The 21,910-nt window shown below is 47.1% G+C and overlaps 2 protein-coding genes across 2 annotated transcripts; one reads left to right on the top strand and one right to left on the bottom strand.

Moving 5' to 3' along the window:
- The first annotated feature begins 14,100 nt into the window (after nt 1-14,100).
- Nucleotides 14,101-16,898, top strand: LOC120654382 (salt tolerance receptor-like cytoplasmic kinase 1). The gene is made up of 2 exons (XM_039931903.1): nt 14,101-14,832; nt 15,888-16,898. Exons 1-2 carry the CDS (start codon nt 14,355-14,357, stop codon nt 16,583-16,585), a joined length of 1,176 nt encoding a protein of 391 aa, XP_039787837.1. The 5' UTR covers nt 14,101-14,354; the 3' UTR covers nt 16,586-16,898.
- Nucleotides 16,899-17,477: 579 nt separating this feature from the next.
- Nucleotides 17,478-21,680, bottom strand: LOC120654381 (transmembrane protein 120 homolog). The gene is made up of 10 exons (XM_039931902.1): nt 21,400-21,680; nt 20,288-20,366; nt 20,081-20,175; nt 19,425-19,529; nt 19,250-19,329; nt 18,908-18,998; nt 18,698-18,805; nt 18,240-18,326; nt 18,016-18,084; nt 17,478-17,800 (listed from the first exon to the last, which is right to left on the bottom strand). Exons 1-10 carry the CDS (start codon nt 21,607-21,609, stop codon nt 17,660-17,662), a joined length of 1,065 nt encoding a protein of 354 aa, XP_039787836.1. The 5' UTR covers nt 21,610-21,680; the 3' UTR covers nt 17,478-17,659.
- Nucleotides 21,681-21,910: the final 230 nt, after the last annotated feature.

Below are 21,910 nucleotides of genomic sequence, written 5' to 3'. Positions count from 1 at the left end.
GGAAGCAGGGACTCCTCTACTGCTCCTCCCCCTGAAGGTGCTGCCTGAAGTGAGGAAGGGAGGGCGACCGACTGAACCGCTGACGGTGAGTCCTGAAAGAGTGTGGTCGCCGGCAGTGGTGAAAAGAGCGGACGACCGGCAGACCCAAAGAGTGCTGACATCGAGAACGTGGTCTCCGGTGTCGCTGTAGTAGCTGGGGCTGCAGTAGGAGCTGGAGGAGGAGGAGCTGGTGTGACGGCAAGCTGAGGTGCTCCAACACCCTGAAGGCCTGGCTGTCCTGGCTGCTGCGGGGCGAGTCCGGTGTGAGAGTAAAGCTGTGAGATCATCCCGAACATCGCCATCATCCCCTGCTGCATCTGCTGAAACTGAGCGTCTGTCCTCTGTGAAACTCTGTCGATAAGCCCGACAAAACGCTCCTCGGTCGCAGCCCGCTCTCGGGCGGCCTCTCTCTGTATAGCAGCAAGCTGATCCTCATGAGCTCTCCTGGCCTCCTCCTGTGCAACCTGTCCTCTCTCTGCTGAGTCACGAGCTGCTGTAGAAGTGCGGTGAGCTCGGACGGCTGAGACACCTGGGACTCAGAGACTGTAGCAGGTGCTGGTGACTCTGGAGCTGGCTCTCTAGACCCCCCTGCCTCGTGGTCATGACTAGCTGGGGCTGCTGCAGGGAAGTACTCTACGTCCTCGGAGGAGTCTGACTCAAGCTCAGACCAGTGTATCTCATCCTCTCCTCCGGGAAGCTGTGCCTCGGCGGCAAGCAGTGCCTCGTCCTCCTGTGCCACACGGGCCTGTGCCTCTGGTGACAACTGTGCCATGGCAGCTCTCTCTGCCTGTCTGCCCCTCCTCCGGTCCTGTGGAGCTGTCGGTCGGTAAACTGGGAACCGGGGAGCCTCGTCGTGACGGTAGGGAGCGCTGATGGGTGACTCTGCTGGCACAATCATAGAACATATATAGCTGATCCAGTGTGCAAAGGGAAACTGTCGCACCACACCCATCCCGTCTGTGATCACATCCTCTATCTCAGCCAGAATAAAGTCAACTATGTCAAACAGCTCGTGAGTGAGGATGTGTAGAAGCAGGAGCTGCTGCAGTCCTGTAAACCCCTCTGGGTAGCCACTCCTTGGTAGCAAAGTCCTCCGGAGTGCCATGTGTACTGCGTATGCCTCTGGGGTCAGCAGGCTGGGAACTCTGGCGTAGGAGGCAGGGAACGGCTGGCGGAAACACTGAGAGATCGCCTCATGAGAAGGTGCAATCCCGCCAATCATCGCTCTGCGCGGTGGATCTGCATCTCCGTAAACCATCTCGTGCAGGGAGACGTCAACTAAGTCAACTCCGAGAATCCCTGCTATCGTCGCTCTCGACAAACCAAAGACCTAGCCTCCATAAACAAAGTGTACTGCTCGACGCTCGGGAGCAATCCAGGCCGTGGCATAGAAGACTCTGACCCAGTCCTCAATATATCTGTTCTGCTCAATCTGGAGTAACCTGGGCAGGCCCCTGAAGTGAGCGAAGTGCTCTCTGACATCTGCTCCCCCTGCGGCTGTCCTCAGAGACACCCAGTCAAGCACTCTGTGCGGGAAGATCCTGTGACCCCGCCTCTGGTAGGTCTCGTAGAAACTGGCCTGAAGAAGCGTCCAGAACCTACGGTCGACTCGGCTGTCACGGGTCACGGGGAACCAGTCCTCCTCCTGAACACTCCACCTGAGCCTCTTGACCTTCGCCGCATTGGCCTTGGTCAAGTTCTGGAGCAGCACACCTGGCTCCAGACGCACAACAGTGTCCATACGGAACACTGCGCGCTCGGCCTCTAGGGCCTCGGCTCTACGAGCTGCTGCTGCTGCAGCTGTGGACCTGCGAGGCTCCTGTGGCTGGTGACCTCCTCGCGTCCTCGGTCCAGTGCGACGCTCGGTCGCTGGTGAAGTCTCTGCTGCTGGGGATGTCTGCCGAGTGCGGCCAGACCGTCGTAGAGTCGGTGACTCCTGTGTGCTCTGCCCCTGAGACTGCTCGGACTGCTCTGCCTCTGAATCTGAATCTGCAGCTGTATCTGACTGATCTGACTCTGCTGCTGCTGCCGTCGCGGCTCTGGTGGCCCTGGCACCTCTGACTCTACCCATGCCCCTGCCTCTGCCTCTGCCTCTGCCTCTGCCTCTGGGGTCCTCCCTGATCTGGAACGGACGAGCGCGGCCTGATGCCTGCTCCTCGGCGGCCTTGGCCACCATCTCGGCCCTCTCGGCCTCCTTCTCTGCACGAGTCCGCTTGCGAGCGGGCTTCTCGACCACAACTTCCTTACCCTTCCTCTTCTCGCGACCCATCTCGAACAGGCAATATGACGAGCACTTGGCGAGCACTGATGGGCTGCGGCTGCGGCGTGAACGGCGTGGATGCTTGGAGACGTGGAGGCTGCGGCTGCGGCGTGGATGGCGTGAAGGCGTGGAGTACAGTGGCGCTTGGCGATGGAGGCGCGTGCGGCGGTGAGGGCGTGGTGCAGCGGCGGCGGCGGCTACGCGCGCAGGCGGCGGCGCAGAGCATTTGCGCGGACGGCGCAGGCGCGCACGGTCGGCGCTGGGCGAGCGCGAGGGCGCGGCGGCGGCGGCTCGACGTGCAGGCGAGCGGCGGCGAGTGGTGGCGGCGCGGAGGCGAGAGGCGGCGCGAGAACGAGGTCGGCGGCGGCTGGGGTCGGGCGAAACAGAGAGGAAGTTGTCCGCGGGCAAGACACATATATGACAGGTGGGCCCGCGATTTTCTTTAACACCGGTTGATCCGATGCGTAGGGTTTGAACGCCGGTTGATTGCGTCGGTGTAGTTCCCCCGAGACTTCTGCAGATCTGTTTTTGAACGCCGGTTGAACCGATGATGCCAAAAGTGTACTCGTCGGTTGATTGATCAAAACACCGGTTGATTGCTAGGTCTGATTTGCATTTACTATCACCGGTTGATCCGTTGCTCTGACTTTTGTATACGCCGGTTGAACGCCTGAAACTTGACTGAGCTGAGACAAACTTTAGTAACGCCGGTTAATCCGATGGGTATAGATCCTTTGAACGTCGGTTTAACCGGTGAAGCCAAAAACCCCACACTCAGCTCACTCTTCTATGCTAAGTCCAATAAACTTATAAGATTCAAATAAACTCAAGTTAATGGACTTGCATAGGCGACTTTACCCCTCAAAATAAATAGGATAGCATACTTGCTTAAATAAATTTCTTTTCAAACACAAGGAAAAGCCGCAAGAGAGACAAAGCGCTAAATAAAATGTATGAGCCATGTCATAGGAATATTGAAGATAGAAAACTTCAAGCTCATCATGACATTGCTCACTAGGCAATGACGCACCTAACACTTTGCTCTTTTCACTTTTCATGAATTAAGATCTTGTATTTGAAAACAAGTCTCATTTTCATCAAGTGATCTCCTTTGTGACCCATACGCATGCAATGATAATGCAAGCTACAACCACATGCGAAAGTAAAGTAAACATGAAGTGCACATCTATATGACAAGAAATGCATAACAAGAAATTAAGATCTACTTGTCAAGTTTGAACCCACGGGAAGCTTCTTCATGATGAGCCTTTCTACAAGCCTAGAGGAAAACAAGTGGACCACCACCTCTAGCTAAACCCTTGCTCATCACTATCTTACCATGGTTAGACAAGTGTCCTATATGTATGCATTTTTCTATATGACATGGCAACTTACATGACGTTTGCCGCATCTAACACATTAAGCTCATTCCTTAGCCTAACAAAGGTACTCTCGTCTAAAGGTTTTGTGAATATATCCGCCAATTGCTCCTCGGATCTCACACCTTGAAGGGAAATGTCCCCCTTGGCTTCGTGATCACGCAAGAAGTGATGGCGAATATCAATGTGCTTTGTGCGAGAGTGTTGAACCGGATTCTTGGCAATTTTTACGGCACTTTCATTGTCACAAAGGAGCGGGATCCTATCTAGTTTCACACCAAAGTCCAAAAGGGTTTGCTTCATATATAGGATTTGGGCACAACATGCACCGGCCGCTATATATTCCGCTTCCGCGGTGGACAAAGCCACGGAATTTTGCTTCTTACTCGACCAAGAAACTAGAGAACGCCCAAGCAAGTGGCAACCCCCGGAGGTACTCTTGCGATCCACACGGCTTCCGGCAAAATCCAAATCCGAGTATCCCAAGAGATCTAAACTAGCGACTTTGGGGTACCACAAGCCTATGCTAGGAGTGTGCTTGAGATACCGAAGGATCCTATTCACAGCCGAAAGGTGTGACTCCTTTGGGTTAGCTTGAAAGCGGGCACACAAGCACACACTAAACATTATATCGGGCCTAGATGTGGTAAGGTAAAGCAAAGACCCTATCATAGAACGATAGAGGGATTGATCAACCGGTTTACCGTCCACATCCAAGTCGAGATGCCCATTGGTTGCCATGGGTGTCTTGATTGGCTTGCACTCATCCATCTTGAACTTCTTCAAGATATCTTTAGTATACTTTTCTTGATGGATGAATGTCCCTTCCTTCATTTGTTTGACTTGAAAACCAAGGAAGAAGGTCAATTCGCCAATCATGGACATCTCGAATTCTCTAGACATCATGGTAGCAAACTCATGGCTTAGTAAATCATTAGTTGAGCCAAAGATAATATCGTCAACATAAATTTGACAAATGAAAAGATCCCCGTTGACGTCTTTTGTGAACAACGTGGTGTCCACCCTCCCGATCTTGAAGCCTTGCATGATTAGGAAGTCACGAAGCCTCTCATACCAAGCCCTTGGAGCTTGTTTGAGCCCATAGAGTGCCTTGTGCAACCTATAAACATGGTTAGGATTCCTCGGATCTTCAAACCCGGGAGGTTGCTCAACATAAACAAGTTCGTTAATAACGCCATTTAAGAATGCACTTTTCACATCCATTTGATACAACTTAATGTTATGATGTGAAGAGTAAGCAAGAAGGATACGGATAGCTTCAAGTCTTGCGACCGGAGCAAAAGTTTCACCAAAATCCAAACCTTCGACTTGAGAGAACCCTTTTGCCACAAGTCTTGCTTTGTTGCGTATCACCACCCCATGTTCATCTTGCTTGTTTCGAAAGACCCACTTGGTGCCGATGATGTTCTTGTCTTTCGGAGGAGCTTCGAGGACCCAAACTTCATTGCGGGTGAAGTTGTTCAACTCATCTTGCATGGCCATCACCCAATCCGAGTCCTCAATCGCTTCCTCTATGCTAGTGGGTTCAATACAAGAAACAAACGAGTGATATTCGCAAAATGAAGCATGTTTAGAGCGAGTTCTTACTCCCTTTGATGGACTACCAATGATTTGACCAATTGGATGATCCTTGGAGATGCGACCATGCTTCACTAGCGGTACTTGCGTGGATGCTTGTTGGGGTGGATCATGTGTGACTTGTGCTTGTGGTGGAACACTTTGCTCTTCTTGTTCTTGAACTCGGGGTGTTGGCGTTGGCACATCTTCTTGAGGTTGTGTATCATCTTTTTCTTGATCTTCATCCATTTGGGGCGCCGTGGAGGTGCTTGGTGTAGATGAGGAAGGTCCTCCCCCTTGATCATTGCCTTCATGCACCTCTTCCGGCTTGATATCCCCAATGGACATCTTCTTCAAAGCTTCATCAATCTCCTCATCACCTACATTTTCATAGCCAACAACCTCCTCTTGGGAGCCATTAGATTCATCAAACTCCACATCACATGTTTCTTCAACTAACCCGGAGGTTTGATTGAATACTCTATATGCTTTGGAGTTTGATGCATAACCAAGAAAGAAACCTTCATCATATCTACTTTCAAACTTACCGAGCCTTTTCTTCTTGTAGATGAAGCATTTGCAACCAAAGACTCGAAAGTATGATATATTTGGTTTCTTCCCGGTGATGAGCTCATATGGAGTTTTCTTGAGGAGTCGGTGAGGATATACTCGGTTGGATGCATGACACGCCGTGTTGATTGCTTCCGCCCAAAACTTCTCGGACGTGCCATAATCATCCAACATTGCTCTAGCTAGGGTGATGAGTGTCTTGTTCTTTCTTTCCACCACTCCATTTTGTTGAGGTGTGTAGGTGGCGGAAAACTCATGCTTGATGCCCTCTTCATCGCACCATTCTTCAATCTTCATATTTTTAAACTCGGTGCCGTTGTCACTACGGATCTTCACAATTGGGGAGTTGTACTCCCTTTGAGCTCTTCTTGCAAAAGTCTTGAAGATTTCCGGAGTTTCACCCTTATCGCCTAGAAACATAACCCAAGTGTAACGTGAAAAATCATCAACAATTACTAGGCAATAGAGGTTACCACCAATGCTCTTGTATGTAGTTGGACCAAAGAGATCCATGTGAAGTAGCTCGAGTGGCTTGGAGGTAGACAACATCGTCTTGATGGGATGATGTGTTGCAACTTGCTTCCCGGCTTGACATGCTTTACATAGCTTGTTCTTGTCAAACGTGACATCCTTCAAGCCGGTGATCATCCCTCTCTTGTGGGTTTTCTTGAGGTTGCTCATGCCAATATGAGCAATTCTTCTATGCCAAAGCCATCCAAGAGAAGACTTGGTGAAGAGGCATGTCATGGTGCTTGTTTGCTTTGAAGAGAAGTCCACTAAATAGATGTTGCCATGCCTAAACCCCGTGAATACCATTGACTTGTCTTCTTCAAGAGTTACTACAACACCATTCTTGTCAAAGGTACACGTTAGTCCAAGATCACACAATTGAGCAATAGAAATAAGATTAAAACTAAGTGCTTCTACAAACAAGACATTAGAAATTGATAAATCTTTAGAGATAGCTATTCTACCCAAACCTAAAACTTTTCCCCTTGAGTTATCACCATAGGTGACATGTTCATGATCGCCGGGGTCTTCAAGGGAGGTGAACATGCTATCATTGCCGGTCATATGTTGAGAGCAACCGCTATCTAGTACCCAATGTTTTCCACCGGCTTTGTAGTTCACCTACACACATGAGAATTCACTTTTGAGTTTTAGGAACCCAAACAAGCTTTGGGCCTTGCACATGTGTGACAAGAGCTTTTGGGACCCAAAGTTGCTTGGGGAGCTTCTTCTTTGACTCCTTAGCAATTTTGCCAATAAATTTGGCCTTCACTTTGCCCTTCACTTTACTCAAGAGAAAATGGTTATTTTGAAACATTGATGAGTAATTCTTAGGTAAAGTGGGAAGAGGACGTGATGGTAAGGTGCACTCCCTAGTGTGGTGCCCGGTGACTTGGCAATGTTGGCAATATGAACCAACTTCCTTGATGAAGCTTATCTTGATCTCCGGAGAAGGAGTAGTGCCTTGATTTGGCTCCGGAAATGAACCAAGACCTCTCTTGCCATAGTCACGTGCATTGTTGAAGAGAATTTCCTTGTGGATGTATTCTCCTCTTGAGAGCTTCTCCACACTACTCTTGAGGCTAGCTACTTGATCCATCAACTCCTTTTCCCTAGAAGGAGCAAGCTTGGACACAATATTAGTGGCATTTGCATTAATGAGTAGGTCATCACATGAGGTAGAAGCATTGACCTTTTCAATAGTTTCATGAGCAAAGTTCTCAAGACTTGGGTCAATTGCTTCATAGGCAAATTCAAGTTCTTGATATTTGTGAGCCAACTCCCTATGCTCTTGTTTAAGCTTTTTGTGGCTCTCTTCAACTTGCTTAGCAAGTACAAGTGACTCATTGTGCTTTTTGAGCAAGTCATTGTACTTGCCAAGCAAGTCGGAGTGGGCAAGCTCTAACTTGGCATGAGTGCTCTCAAGAATTTTGACTTTGCCCTTTTCCCTCTTGATGACGGATGTATACTCATTAATGAGGTTAGTGAATTCATAAGGATCAAGCTCTTCATCACTATCATCTTCACTATCCACCTCACATACCTTGGTGTTACCTTTTGCCATTAGGCACATAGGAGGCGGAGGTAGTGGTGGTTCTTCATTGGTGAGGGCGATGGTGACGATGTCTTCTTCATCACTTGAATCTTCGCTTGATGAGACATCGGTCACCCATTCTTGTTTTTCCACCAAGAAGCTTCTCTTGGTGTGCCCTTTCTTCTTTGGGAAGAGCTTGGTCTTCTTGTCATGACTCTTCTTCTTTCCAAGCTTCTTGTTCTTGTTCTTCTTCTCATCTTCTTCATCATCGCTTGAATCATGGCGATGTTTGCCTTTGTTGTCCTTCTTTCTTTTGTCCGGCTTGGGGCAATCGGGAGAGATGTGTCCTTTTTCTCCACAATTATAGCAAGTTTTGTACTTGACATCTTCCTTATACCGAAACATCCTTCTTTTGGGGTCAAAGTTGTAACCCTTCTTGTTTATCTTATCGCTCAAGCGTGTGAACTTTCTCATCATGAGAGCAAGTTCCCCATCTTCTTCATTATCGGATGAGCTTTCATGGTGATCTTCTTCTTCATTGCTTGAGCTAGATTCTTGCTTGACCATCTTGAGCTTGCGGTGCTTGTTGGCCTTGGTTTTTAATGAGTTCCTTCCAAATATCACTTGCTAAGTCCATGCCATTAACTCTAGCAAAAACTTCCTCACTTATGGCCTCGAAAATTGCATTTCTAGCCTTGGCATTCCATTTTAATTGTTCGGTGGTGGGAGTTCCGGTGAACCCGGTCTTAGTGGCCAACCACACTTCGGGGGCAATCGCATCAAGGTATGCGGCCATGCGAACTTTCCAATAAGCAAAGTTCTTGCCCTCGAAGTGAGGCGGCGAACCACCCATCTTGGCCATAGTTCTAGGCGGTGAAGCCTAATGATCCAAATGAGCAACGAGGCTCTGATACCAATTGTAAGGATCGATGGACCAAGAGGGGGGGTGAATTGGGACTTTTTCAATTTCTAAAGCAAGGTAAAGCAACCTTAACCTATGCAATACTAGTAGGGCACCAATTCACCAACCGGATAACTAAGCTACCTACACAAGCTAAGAGAGATAAAAACAAAGTAAAGCCTAGCAAGGTAGAGCTAAGTTATGATCCCTAAGTCAAGCTCATGAGTAAATTGCATGAAAGAAAATGCTTGAATAAAGAGAGTGGACAAGAGACGACCGGATTTTTTCCCGTGGTGTCGATGTGTTGGCACACACCCCTAGTCCACGTTGTGACACTCACTAAGAGTCTTGTCACCTCCCATGTCACCGAGACTTGGGCGCTCACTAAGAGTCTCCGTTCACCATCCCGGCGTGGTGGAGCTCAAGCCACGTACAATCTTCTTCTCCGGGCTCCCACAATCCTTGGCAAGCTCCGCGAGAAACACCCCGATCACCAAGATCGCCTAGGTGATGCCAATCACCAAGAGTAACAAGCTAAGGCCTTCACTTGAGCAAGAACCGATCACCAAGAACGGATGCACACTAGCTTCTCTCTACTCAAGTCCTTAATCTTGCTTCTTGATTGATTGAATGCACAAGTATGTGAATGATGAAGCTCAAGGTGGCTCTTGACTATGGTATGAGTGTTTGGATGTTGCCTGGTGTCAAGAGTGGGCGAAATGACCCATTGGAGGGGTATATATATGCAGCTCACACAAATAGAGCCGTTGGAGAAAAGCTGCCAGAAAACTGCGTAGCGCCGGTTAATCCGACGTCCCTCCAATAGTCATCGTCGGTTTAACCGGTGAATGTAAACTGCCTCTTCTGAAAACTAGCCGTTACAACTGGGGCAGATTAACCGACGTATCATCGGTTTAACCGGTGAGTGTAGTTGTCCACTGATCAACTGAAAAACCAAGTCTCTGGACAACTGCACCGACGTTAACTCAAACCTATCGTCGGTTTAACCGGTGAGGACAACTTTTAAATTCCCCTGAAAAACCATCTCACTGGTCAATTGCACCGACGTCTTGATTCAAACAGCATCGGTTAATCCGGTGAATAGAACTTGAATTTCCCTGGAAAAACCAACTCTGGACTAATGCACCGACGTTAAATTCAAACACGTCGGTTTAACCGGTGTATTGAATTTGTCCAGACTCTGCTGACTTCGTTTAACCGACGTATGGAAAATTGAGAGCGTCGGTTAAACCGGTGTATAGACTTTTTCTGATTTTGTCTTTTCTGATTTGAGTCTTGAATGAAATCCAAATATTCTTGAGATATAGTTTGAGAACCACTTATTTGAACTTCTAGAAACCTGAGTGACCATAGTGTGCATCCATTTTCAAATGACCATGTCCATGCTCAAGTTACTAAGCTTTAACCCCTCTTAATAGTGCGATCACTACAAAACTATAAAACCTATACTAACCTAAATGTCCTTCTCAACCTTGTGACACTTAGGACTAGAAAGATCCTTAGCCTTGACATAAAATTGAGTTGAATACCGAGATCGCCTTTTTGAATAATGAAATTGAGGGGTCTCTTTTGACATATGACCAAATGAGCGATAACGATCTATTAAGCTGCACAAACTCATTAGTCACAATAATGGTTGTCATTAATCACCGAAACATACCTTGAGGGCCTAGATGCTTACAACCCCTCCCGAGCAGCTATCTGAGCCGAGAGCTCACGGGGGTCTGGATAGGCACGTGGAGGTCCCGGACCCATCTGCGGGAGTCCGGATGGCACGTGGAGGTCCCGGACCCACCTGCGGGGGTCCGGGTCCGCGGCCACAGGTGCTGAGCATTTCCACCTCTGGGACACATGGTGACACCGGACCCGTCCCCGAGCGGGAAGCGGGTCCGGGACCGTTGGTCCGGTGAGATGGAGTCGGACCTCAGGGGTCCGGCTGCTCAGCTCCTTAGGGCGTAGTTACGGATAACTACGCGAGTCTTACCACAGTAGGAGTGGGTACCCCAGTTGCAGGGTACCGACATATATCTCTAATTAACCTGGTGATCATTAGTAGTGTTTCCATTATTTCAGTTTACAGAATTAAGGAACATCGTCTAATAATCAGGTCCTGTTTGGAGGAGCTAATTTCAAGTGCTAAAGTTTATTTAGCCAGCGAAACTTTAGCACTATCTTGTTTGGAGCCATATCTTAATCATATGCTAATTGAAACCTATTAGCACATATTAGCTTCTTCTCGATCCCCATCTAATGTGTTTTGCCCATATTTTTAAAATTTGCTAAACTTTAGCACTCTCATGAGCACTCCTGTTTGGATCGAGGTGCTAATGCTAACATTTAGGTTTAGTATTTTTCATGCATTAGCACTAGTCTCCAAACAGGTCCTAATTAAGTACTTAAGATGAGCACGCAGAAGATGATGAGTGGAGCTGAGCATCAGCTGCCGAATATACTCCTTAGGGTTTAGGGCTAGGTAGTTGCTTGCTTGCTTTGTGCTGACATTAATTTTTAGTATGAAAGCAAGAAATTAGAATGCGACGGTTCACCGCACCGACAAATTAAATTAAATCAGCAAGCATCTCGGTCGTCGATCATCTAAACGCATGCCTGCGAAAATACTATGTACACCAATACAATGCAACGAGGTCCACGGAAGGAGTGTAATGAGATGTAATGTTACTTATGTTAGGGAGGTCATCAAAGCAAAATAAAGACGTTTTTTTTGTCGAATACGTAGGAGAACTACGTATCTCTATATTAAGTAGAAAGAGTTTTAATACAATACGCTAAGAGCGTCCACTAGGCCATTATACGGATTATATATGTGAAGATGTCTGAATAAATTTACATCATGTGATGTTTCACCCCCCAGAGCATACATATAGGAAGGGTTAAGTAGTACTGATGATTTATGCTCTTAAAAAACCACTCCCTCCGTTCCAAATTATAAGTTATTCCAAAAATCTTGGAGAGCCAAAATTTTCTAAGTTTGACCAAATTTATACAACAAGATAATAACATTTACGACACCAATTAAGTATCATTATATTTTTTGTTAGTTATTTTTGTATTTCTCTCTATAATTTTGGTCAAATTTTGAAATGGTTTGACTCTCCAAGATTTTTGGAATGACTTATAATTTGGAAAGGAGAGTAGTGATGATTTATATTTCTTCAGAAACAGCTAGCTGCTGATCGATACGTCGTAGTAGGAGTGGTACAAATAAAATTGTTGCTGCGGCCACGAATTGGCCTCCTGGCTATGATACGTACGTACTACATATTTTTGCTTGTGTTAGTTGTACCACATGTGACCCTTAATTAACCTGCTAGCTTAGGAGGTAGACATATCTTGTCAAAAATGAAAAACCTATATATGATGTGATGGAGGATCGATCCATGCATCTACCATAGTAATTAGCAATAAGTCGATCTGTTGGATAACTAACAAGTGAATAACACATGCAAGTACGGCCAGCATGTCACATCTCCATCGATCAACAGGAGACACAAGGCCGTGCAGCTTGAATTCAAGCAAGAAACACACACTACTGTTCTCTCTCGATCTACCACTGTTGCCAAAACAAACTAGTATTGTCTGTTTTTCTTTTCTTTTTTTTTTGTCTCGGAAGATATATATGCGTGCTCAGATTCAGGCACTATGCGTGCGGATTAACTCTATATAATTTTCTTTACTCGGAACCACCGCTCATTCATTTGCACGTATGCATGTGTACTACTACTTGCTATACATACTATATATAGGAGTACTGATCTTGTACGTGTACAGGTGGTTACACTCGGTACGAGATTCTTTTAAAAAGTTTGTTAACCGTGTGTACAAAGGATCGGAGGTGCCACGTACTCCAATATAATATGATGCAAGTATATATATATACACGCGCCATCCACGCAAAACAGCCTCTCAAGTACAGTAGTACTAGCTAGTAAACATTATTAGCATTAGTTAATTTGGATATCTGATCTCTATGCTACAGCATATATGGTAGAATCTATTCGTCGCCGCATCGCAGAAGCGCTCGCCCCTCCCCTGTTCATCTTCTACCTCGCGACCTCCTGTTCATCTTCTACCTCGCGACAGGGGAGGGGGCGCTGCCCCAGCGGGCAAGGGGGGAGAGGGAGGGGGCGAGAATGGGTGGTAGCTGGGCGGAGCAGCCGTCGGCGAGGTCGCCGGCGGCTGGGGTGGTGGAGGGCGGCGACGGTCTTATAGTCTCGGGTTGCTAGAGGGTGGGGCGGCTCCATGGCCACCAGCCATAGAGGAGGGCCTCGGGGCGGCGGCGGCCAGGCGGTGGTGCCGGTTCGGCCGGCCGGGGCGGACAGCCGGTGTGCAGTGCCGGCGGCGGGGGTGAGGACAAGGCGGCGGCACGCGACGACGAGCTAGATTAGAGAGGGCTGCGGCGGAGGTGCCGGGGACGGCGCCGGAGCCAGGGGGCAAGGTGGGAAGGAGCATGGCCCGCCTTCTGCGATGGCATCGCCGGAAATCACGCGCGGTAGGATTAGACTTCCCCGCATATATTGGTCTGGCTCGATCGAATTGCTTATACTAATAGGCTAAGGAATGGAATCCAACTGCAAGGTGGCAGTAAGTACGTGTCAACCATCTCTCTTTAATTCAGTCTGTCTGAGTCTCATCTCCAAGGCACTTGCAAAAGACTCAAAATATACTAATCGACGTTACGTACTGTTCGTGTGTAGTGAATATTATTTTCTATTAGGTTAGAGACAGTTAACTTACTGCACAGGTGCTTGCTTGTTCCATGCATGCACACTTTTATATATAAAAAATATTCTTATGTTTTTCAAATACGTACCCCCTCTCCCTCAGCCCATCTGTGGCACTAATAATGCATAAGGTCAGTCTCAATGAAGATTTTATGGTATAAAATATTATCAATTTTGCTACCGAGAAGGATGGAGTTTCATATGATATGAGGAGAGTTTCATGACCATAAAATCCATCTGACACACAATTACCTAGTTTCTGATTTAGATAATTATACCATGAAACTATGCACTGAGACTGATCTAAGAGAAAGATTTAGTGTTTTGATAGTACAAATGAAGATCTTTAAAAGCACAAGCACTAGTACATTTTACCATCAAATTAATTCACACTATGGCCACGGACAGTCCAGTTTGGAGCTAGTCTAAGGCCGGCCTGCCACATTATTTCATCATCACACTGTACTGCCCCTTTTTTTAAGAAAAAAATCTGCTAGTATCCTCCACAGCTCCACTTTCTTTTTCTGTTAGTTCTGTTCTTTTCCTTTCGAGCGGCCCTCTTCAACAACCAGCTGAAATGAGAGAAGCAAGTTAGCTGGCGCATACAAATCAAGCTGATCTCTCGCTCCTCTCTTTTAACTTTTATTTATTTCCCCGTCCCCGGCCGTATTTATACCACCATGTATCCCCCATATCGCCTTCACCGTTTCTTCTTCTTTTCCCCACCCCTGAAGCAAGCAAGCAAGCAACCAACCAAGCTCAGATCAACTACTGCTGTGCTCACCTCAGCTGGTCCTGACAACAGCGCAGGGGGGGCGCCATGGACCTCCCCGTGGCGCTCGCCATCCTCTTCTTCTGCGTCCTCCTCCTCTCCTCCGCCGCCACCGCCGTCCTCCTCATCCGCCGCTGCCTCGCCGCCCTCCGACGCCCCTCCGACGCCGACCCGGAGGCGCGAGCGGTCGTGCCCCAGCAGCCGCAGTACGAGCTGGCCTTGTCAGCGGAGGAGGCGCCGGCGGCGGCCAAGCAAGCGACCGACCACAAGGACCCGCCGCGGCGGCTCACGTGGCGGGAGGTGGAGGCGCTGACCGGCGGCTTCGACGAGGCGGCCGTCGTGGGCAGGGGCGGCTCCAGCACCGTCTACCTCGCCAGGCTCCGGGACGGCGCGCCCGCCGCCGTCAAGGTGCACCGCTGGTGCGGCGGCGAGCGCCGCCTGCGCGCGTTCCGACAGGAGCTCGACCTGCTCCGCCGCATCCGCCACCCGCGCATCGTCGCGCTCATCGCCTACTCCGACGCCCACGGTGAGTGCTTCTACCAGTTTTTATATACGCAAATATTTTTAAGTAAAATTTCAAAAAAAATGTCTACCTCTGTTCCGTTCATCATTCATTAGTAGTTGAATTTTCTCCTCTCTATTTCTTTCCTCCTCGTCGTAATAAATCAAAGAAAATGATGAGTGAAGCTTTGACCCTACGCTTACGTTACCTGTTCCATCTGCTTCACAAACAAACTGTCCCTGTTGCTTCTTTTTCATCATTTGATTTTTTTTCATCTCTGATACAAACTTTTTTGAATAGTACCTGTTTCTTCCTTGTCCTTTTAATCTCCACCCTTATTATTACCTCCTCCTGATCCTCTCGCCTTCCTGTTAGTTCTGGGTACAAGTAGTAATTTGGATTTCCATGAATGAATATTGCGTAGGTATGGCCGAAACAAAAATAAGCTGGTTTCTTTTTTTTTTATGGCATGCATTGACTTTGTTGACACTTTACTTGGCAAGTCATGATTAAAGCCATGCTTATATCTTTGATCAGCACTAGCGACTAAGAAATGAAGGAGCTTTAGACATGTGGACTTGGGCAGTATTAGCCACTAATAAGAAAGGAAATTTTCTTCAAAAAAATAAGAAAGAAATTAAAATAAACTATTGCAGCAAAAACAAAAGAAAAGGGGTGTGAAATGGTTACTACAGTGTTGAATAATAAATTATATAGTGCGCGCGTGACATCACTTTACTCCCTGCCTAACGAGAGCAACGGCTACACCGCTGCAGCAGCTCCCGCGTATTTAATTCTTTTGTACTATCTCTTGTCCTTTCGTCGAAGTAGAAGCCTACCTGCAGCTCATCAGCTTGGTCTCCGCTCTCGATTCCTTTCTCATTTCACAATTCACTATGCGGTCAAAACATAAGTACTTTTTTCTTAGGTTTTTTTACAGAGTTCCTGGTGCTCTGCTCTTTTGTCAAAAAAGAAAAAAAACTCATCCGATCCTGAAGAAACTTTACAGCAGTAAACAACACATACAGTATGGTAATGGTAGTTAAATGCATGATTCCTTCTACTGTTTCTCTGTGCAGAGGAAGGAGGCGCGCTGGTCCTGGAGTACCTCGCCGGCGGCACGCTCGCCGACCGCCTCCACGGCGGCGGCGCCACGGCCCCTCCGTCGTGGCCCCAGCGCATGCGCATCGTCCACGACGTCGCCTGCGCCCTGGAGCACCTGCACGACGCCTCCGCCGGCGCGCCCCCCGTGGTGCACGGCGACGTCTCGGCGTCCAACGTGCTCCTCGACGCCCGGGGGCTCGGCGCGCGCCTGTGCGACCTGGGCTCCGCCTGCGAGGGCTTCTCGGCCGCCGTGGCGCCCACGCGCGCCGCCGTGGGCTCGCCGGGCTACGCCGACCCCTTCTTCCTCCGCACGGGCATCATGTCCAAGAAGTCGGACGTGTACAGCTTCGGCGTGCTGCTGCTAGAGGCCGTCACGGGCATGCCGGCCGCCGGCGCGCCCGGGTCGGAGAACCTGGCGGCCCGGATACTGCCGCGCGTCAGGGCGCAAGGGGTGGCGGGGCTCGTCGACGGCAGGCTAGGGGAGGGATACGACGAGGAGGAGGCCGGCGACGTGGCGAGGATCGCCGTGGAGTGCGTGGCGGCGCAGCCGGGGCTCCGGCCGGCGATGGGTCAGGTGCGCGCGGCCATCGCGGAGAAGGCGGCGAGGTCCATTGCCAAGGCTCATCTCGGTGACCACCATATTCAGCTGAGCAAGCTCTTGGAGCTCACATGATTCAGGAAGGAATCAGGGCCGGGAGGACTTGCTTGCTCACATGATTTTCCTAGCACATTGTTTGTTTAGAGTTAAGACGTCTTAGCTTAGCTTCACACCCTGTCTCCTCTATTTTCTGTGTTTGTTCTTGTAGCATGTATAGTAGTGTAGTAAAATCGTTTGGTTGTTATGTTCTAGGGTACAAATTAAGATCGATGGGGAAAACTTAGGCTTGTAAGAGAGAGAAAAAATGATTGTGCATTAGACAACAAGACTTGAGATTGACAAGAGTGAAATGTAAATATGGATGGAATTATCACAGCGTTTTCTTTCATCTCATAATTAAAAGAGTAAAGTTAGTGTGGCCCACCTGGCCATCTCTCCACCAGCAATGATTCCGTGATGATTTGCAAGCAGTTTTGGAGGACTGATTTGGAGATGAGAGCAGCTGCAATCATCACAATCAAGTGAGATATATATGTGGTGGCTTTGCTCCGTTTGTAGCGGGATAGGATTCTCCAAGGCTGGTCCTACTCCTGCAGATGATGTTCTTGGCAATTTAGTGCTGGCAGATAGCAGCAGAGTTCCCAGGACCACGGCATCCAAAAACATGGAAGATACACGGCAATTTGTTAGGACAGGTTAAATCTCAGGTCGCGCTACTTCCTGCATCAAAGATTGCTTGCCATGTGGACGTCTGTTAGCATAGCACAGGTAGTGGCAGTACGAGACAGAAAGTATACTCATCAATCACCCAACGTGTTTAAACAAGCCATGACTACACCAAACTTTTACAAGCCTCTGCTCCATTTCATATAGAGCCGGAGCTATCTAATACTCTTGTTTTACACACAACTTTATATACAATTATCTACCTTTCTCAAAACTCAAATATTTAGAGCTGAAGCATACATACATGGAAAACTCGCAATTTTCATCTGAAGAGGAAATATCTGTATCTTTCTTCGTGTTTGTATAGGGTATCAACTTCAATGTTACAGGGCCAAATACCAAAACAGGGAATTACAAGCAGCCAAAAAATGTTTTACGGGTCAAAGGATTTACAAAAGAGATGGTGTCAGCATTCTGCCTTCGTCAATTTTGATGCGGGCGGTCCTGCCTGCTCTTTGCTCTTTTCATCTTTGCTTTGAACCTCAACTTCAATATCAGTGTCTCCACAGTGTTGACGAAGTTTCCCACTGCCATTACCACCAGCAGGATCCCACAAACTACAACCTAGCAAATTCAAAAACATTGGGCAACATTCAGTTCATATATTCAGGACAGTTTGACCTATCACTCCATAACCACCTTGAATTTTTTATATTTTTTCGAATATTGGGCAAGACAATAAATTTTGAATAGCAATAAATTGGATCGAGGACAACTGGGAAATATAATCCTATCTGACATTCAACTGCCAATAGTGATGACTATTGAATAATGCTTGCCTGCCATTCAGAGGCAAGTCCGTGCAAAGCTGTCTGAAGAAGCAAAACTCCAACATACGCCTCAAAACCCTGCAAACATGGAGTATCAAGGCTTTAGGTGCAGCATATACAGGATATCTGTCCAATTAGACATAACTTGCGTACAAAGGAACGACCACATATTCTGAAGGGCTCAAGATGGGTAGCTATTAGGCATTGCCATGCTTTGAATTCACACCCCATACCTGTAATATAAAAAGGACAGGATATAGCAACAAGAGCTGCCCCTCCACACCTGCTGTTTCTCCAGCAACAACATCCATTCTTTTTGCCTGCAGGTTGTGAGGAAAGTTAGGTTGAGCTTTAAAAGGTATTTACATTACATAACAATAGACAAAATTGATTCGCGGGTTCACATTCTAGCAGTAACTATTGCCTCCAAGATTTTACTTTTTTTAAGAGTTCACTGTAGCTTAAAATGCAAGACTAGGATAAACATCAAGTAGATTGAATTGCTCTTCATAAGCACCAAGCGAAGAAACCTATGCCCAAGTTTCATCATACACAGGAATTATTTGAGTTCCAGTCAAGAGTCATGTCCCGGAACACTGAGGTGTACCCATCCTTTGAACCCAGGTTAATAAAATTCCAAAGCTACAGAGTAAATATTACTTTTGTTTCTTGAATCATGATAAGATCTTACCTTTCCTAGAGCTATGCGAGTGCGTAATCTTTGACGCTGGTATCTGTTCTGTAGATGCATCGCAATCCCTTGCATGATTGCCCAACGCAGGAAGAGTTGCACACCCCTCTGTAACAGATCAGTGTTTGAGTGCAACGCTAGAAGATTTGGGGGGCTGCCAAGTGATGCCTACTCCAGTGCTTCATCCAAGAAAAGAAGAAGAGAATATACCTGCTTGCTAGAACAATCAGGTTGTCCCTTTATCTCCCACGTAAGGCTAATAAGAGCCATTACCATCGCTAGATAGTGATGATATATCCACCTGAGAATATAGTAGTAAATAATGGTAAAAGAATCATACATTGGACAAGAAATTTAATCAACAAATAAACTTAACATGGTATATTAAATGTTGATGAAAGTTCGTTCAAGTACCAATAAATTATTTGAAACAGAGAAAACTTAAACGGACACGTGCTGTAAATGGATGTTTGCAAATAACGCTTAAATGTTGCAGGCAAAAGTTTTAAATATCTTAAGCAATAAAAGTTTGGGAGTGGATTGATCCCTTACCATGGACGAATGTCACTTCCATTTGCAATCAATACATTCTCCCGCAAAGCAAAGCTTGTGTACAGGAATAGTAACCAAGCCTGATAAGAGGAAAGACACTACTTAGCCTGTTCTTATTGGACAATGCAGTGATGGGCAAAAATATTCAAGGAGTACCATAGTATTAACAAGATACCTGGGAGATCTGAACTGCCCAAGCTGGAAGGCATCCATCCCATATCCACCATCTTAGTAGTAGGAGTATAGATGGAAACAGCAGAAACTTATAGGCAGTCCTATCCTGCCAATAGAAAACGTTAAAACATCAACACCATTGGTGTCAGGAACTATTATAGTTTACAAGATACAACATCAGTTCAGCCCTGAGATCAATTAATTAAGGACTATTTTGATTCAAAATCTAAAATATATATACCTTATATTTTACATAACTTTACGACATATTGACCATCATACAGCCCCGTATTATGTGTTTCTGAAATACCTAGAGTTTTTCAAAACAAAACTGTATCACACAAAATAGGCTACATGTTTCAATAGAATGCTTTCTGAGTTTGCCATGTTTAACATACTTCCGATTTCTCATAAATTTTTTAAGCAGTGGCAGATTAGAGGTGGCACATGTTATACGAATATCTGCCCATAATGCATAGAGAAATCAAATTTTGCGCCAATAAGAGCAATCATTACAATCCATGAGTTATCAGTTATCACACTAGAAAAGGTCAAAAGCTGAAGCAGACAATATTGTTAATTCAGTTCTTGATGTTATGTACAGAAAACACCCAGCATCTCTTTTTGAACGACATTGAGGAAGTATCTTAAGCATACCCTATAATTATTGTACTCATCCTTGATTTTGAGCTTATCTTCCTTCCTGGCAACCCGCACATTCACAGGGCCTAGAAACATCTTAAGGAACTTCCCTGCATGCATGTTCGGAGTAAAGTATATCAAAATGAGGAAATCATGACCCATAGATAACAGTTAAGCTTCCACCCAAGCAAAAGGTGGTATGTGGAAGGAAACAAATCGAACCATTTCGCTTGCTGGGGAGAAATGAAGCCACGTCACTATCTGTGATGGCTGCCTTGGCACGCTCCAATTCCTCCTCGATCTGCAGCAAGCACAAATTTTAGATTTCACTGATGTCCACAGCAAACAGAGACATATATGCTCACAAGTCACAAGCATAGAGCTGAAGTGGTGCAAGGTGTTAATAGGTAAGAACATGCTTATGGTTTTACAATAGTTGAGTTTTCAGGTTTTCAGCAGTACACAACCTCCTTAGAACAGTTCATTAATAGGATCCAATTATCTCTGGCACACTGAAGTGCACATAACTACTTCTAAGATCGCAAATCATGTCAACTTAATAACCGGGAACAACTAAGAGTTTAAATCCTCATTGGACTAAAACCATTTGATGGGCCAGAAAGGGAAAATATAACAAAATGTGCATGGAAACTTGTTTTGGTGAAAAATTCACTATTCACCAACCAATTATTAAATGAAAGAGCTTATCTTGAAGCAAAGGCACAGATTGACCTGTAAGTTGAAAGAGCAAGCAAAACACGTATGAAGTGTATGGTTGCAAACTTGCGATGGATGGGCGATGAGTGATTGTAATTTTCCAGCAATGAGAGCCCACAAGGTCCAAACGACAACTATTTTGAATTCACAGAGTTATAATATGCTGTTATGACAAGTCTTCACAATTTGTGAGATGACAAGGTACTAGGATTCCTAAGTCTTCCCACTGGGCTCTAATCCTCGAGCATCCGAAACTGTATGGCGGGTATAACCAACCAAGCATTCGAGAGCATGCGGCATCTGGAGGACGCCTGCGCCTCAAATTCTCGTATGGGGGCAAATAAGAAATACCCAACCTAGTTAATCCACCAGGCGGACATCTCGATGAAGCAAACAATGGGGATGGCGGGTCAAATTTTTGACGACATCCACGCCGCACATATCCTGGCCCACGCATGGAGCGGCCAGTGCTTCTCAAAGCAGGCATAAATTTAGTTTGGCAAAGCTAATCGCGATCTGAAGTAGCACGACGCGAGGGTGCTGCGAAGTTGAAGGCACCCGCATCGAGGCCGGGAAAGGGAAGAGGAGGACGACGGGGTAGAGAAGGCGAGCAGGACCTTGTCGACCGCGGATGGGTCGAGGGCGGGGAGCGAGCCCTGGAGGCGGCGGACGTCGGCGTCGAGCGCGACGGCGCGGCGGCGAAGCGCGTCCTCTTCGGCGGCGCGCGTGGCGACGAGGGCGGCGGCCGCCTCCCGCAGCTCCCGCGCCGCCTCGGCCGCGGCCGCCGCCTCCGCCTCGAGGCCGCGGGCGTCGCCGTCGCGTGACATTGGCAGCAGGGCCGGATGGGAAGGAAGAATTCGGAGGGAAGCCCTCCGATGCCCCTCTTGCAAATGCTTTTGTGTTGCGATGATGATGGGAGAGGCGCGGCTCCCGTGTTCGTGCGGTGCAGGTGCGCTGTGCCTTACACGTCACCCTCAAGTAGTCTTTTTTATTGATGGCTATATACTCCTATACAAAGCATATACATATATACACATAGATGCTCAAAAAAAGCATATACATATCTACACATGCTACATAATTAACACGCAAGCCCTGCCGGGCTTAACAAAAAAAAAAGAGAGGTTA

This window comes from Panicum virgatum, chromosome 1N (genome assembly GCF_016808335.1).
Source record: "Panicum virgatum strain AP13 chromosome 1N, P.virgatum_v5, whole genome shotgun sequence".
Classification (NCBI taxonomy): domain Eukaryota; kingdom Viridiplantae; phylum Streptophyta; class Magnoliopsida; order Poales; family Poaceae; genus Panicum; species Panicum virgatum.
The sequence above is the reverse complement of the archived record's forward strand: the minus strand, read 5'-3'. Positions and strand labels throughout refer to the sequence as shown.

Excerpts from the sequence above, each read along its gene's own strand:
- LOC120654381 (XM_039931902.1), bottom strand. The coding sequence starts at position 21,609 with ATGTCACGCGACGGCGACGCCCGCGGCCTCGAGGCGGAGGCGGCGGCC. Across the intron at positions 20,367-21,399 it reads ACCCATCCGCGGTCGACAAG|ATCGAGGAGGAATTGGAGCG; the intron begins GTCCTGCTCGCC and ends TGCTTGCTGCAG. Across the intron at positions 17,801-18,015 it reads GACTTGCCTCTGAATGGCAG|GTTGTAGTTTGTGGGATCCT; the intron begins GCAAGCATTATT and ends TGAATTTGCTAG.
- LOC120654382 (XM_039931903.1), top strand. The coding sequence starts at position 14,355 with ATGGACCTCCCCGTGGCGCTCGCCATCCTCTTCTTCTGCGTCCTCCTC. Across the intron at positions 14,833-15,887 it reads CGCCTACTCCGACGCCCACG|AGGAAGGAGGCGCGCTGGTC; the intron begins GTGAGTGCTTCT and ends TTCTCTGTGCAG.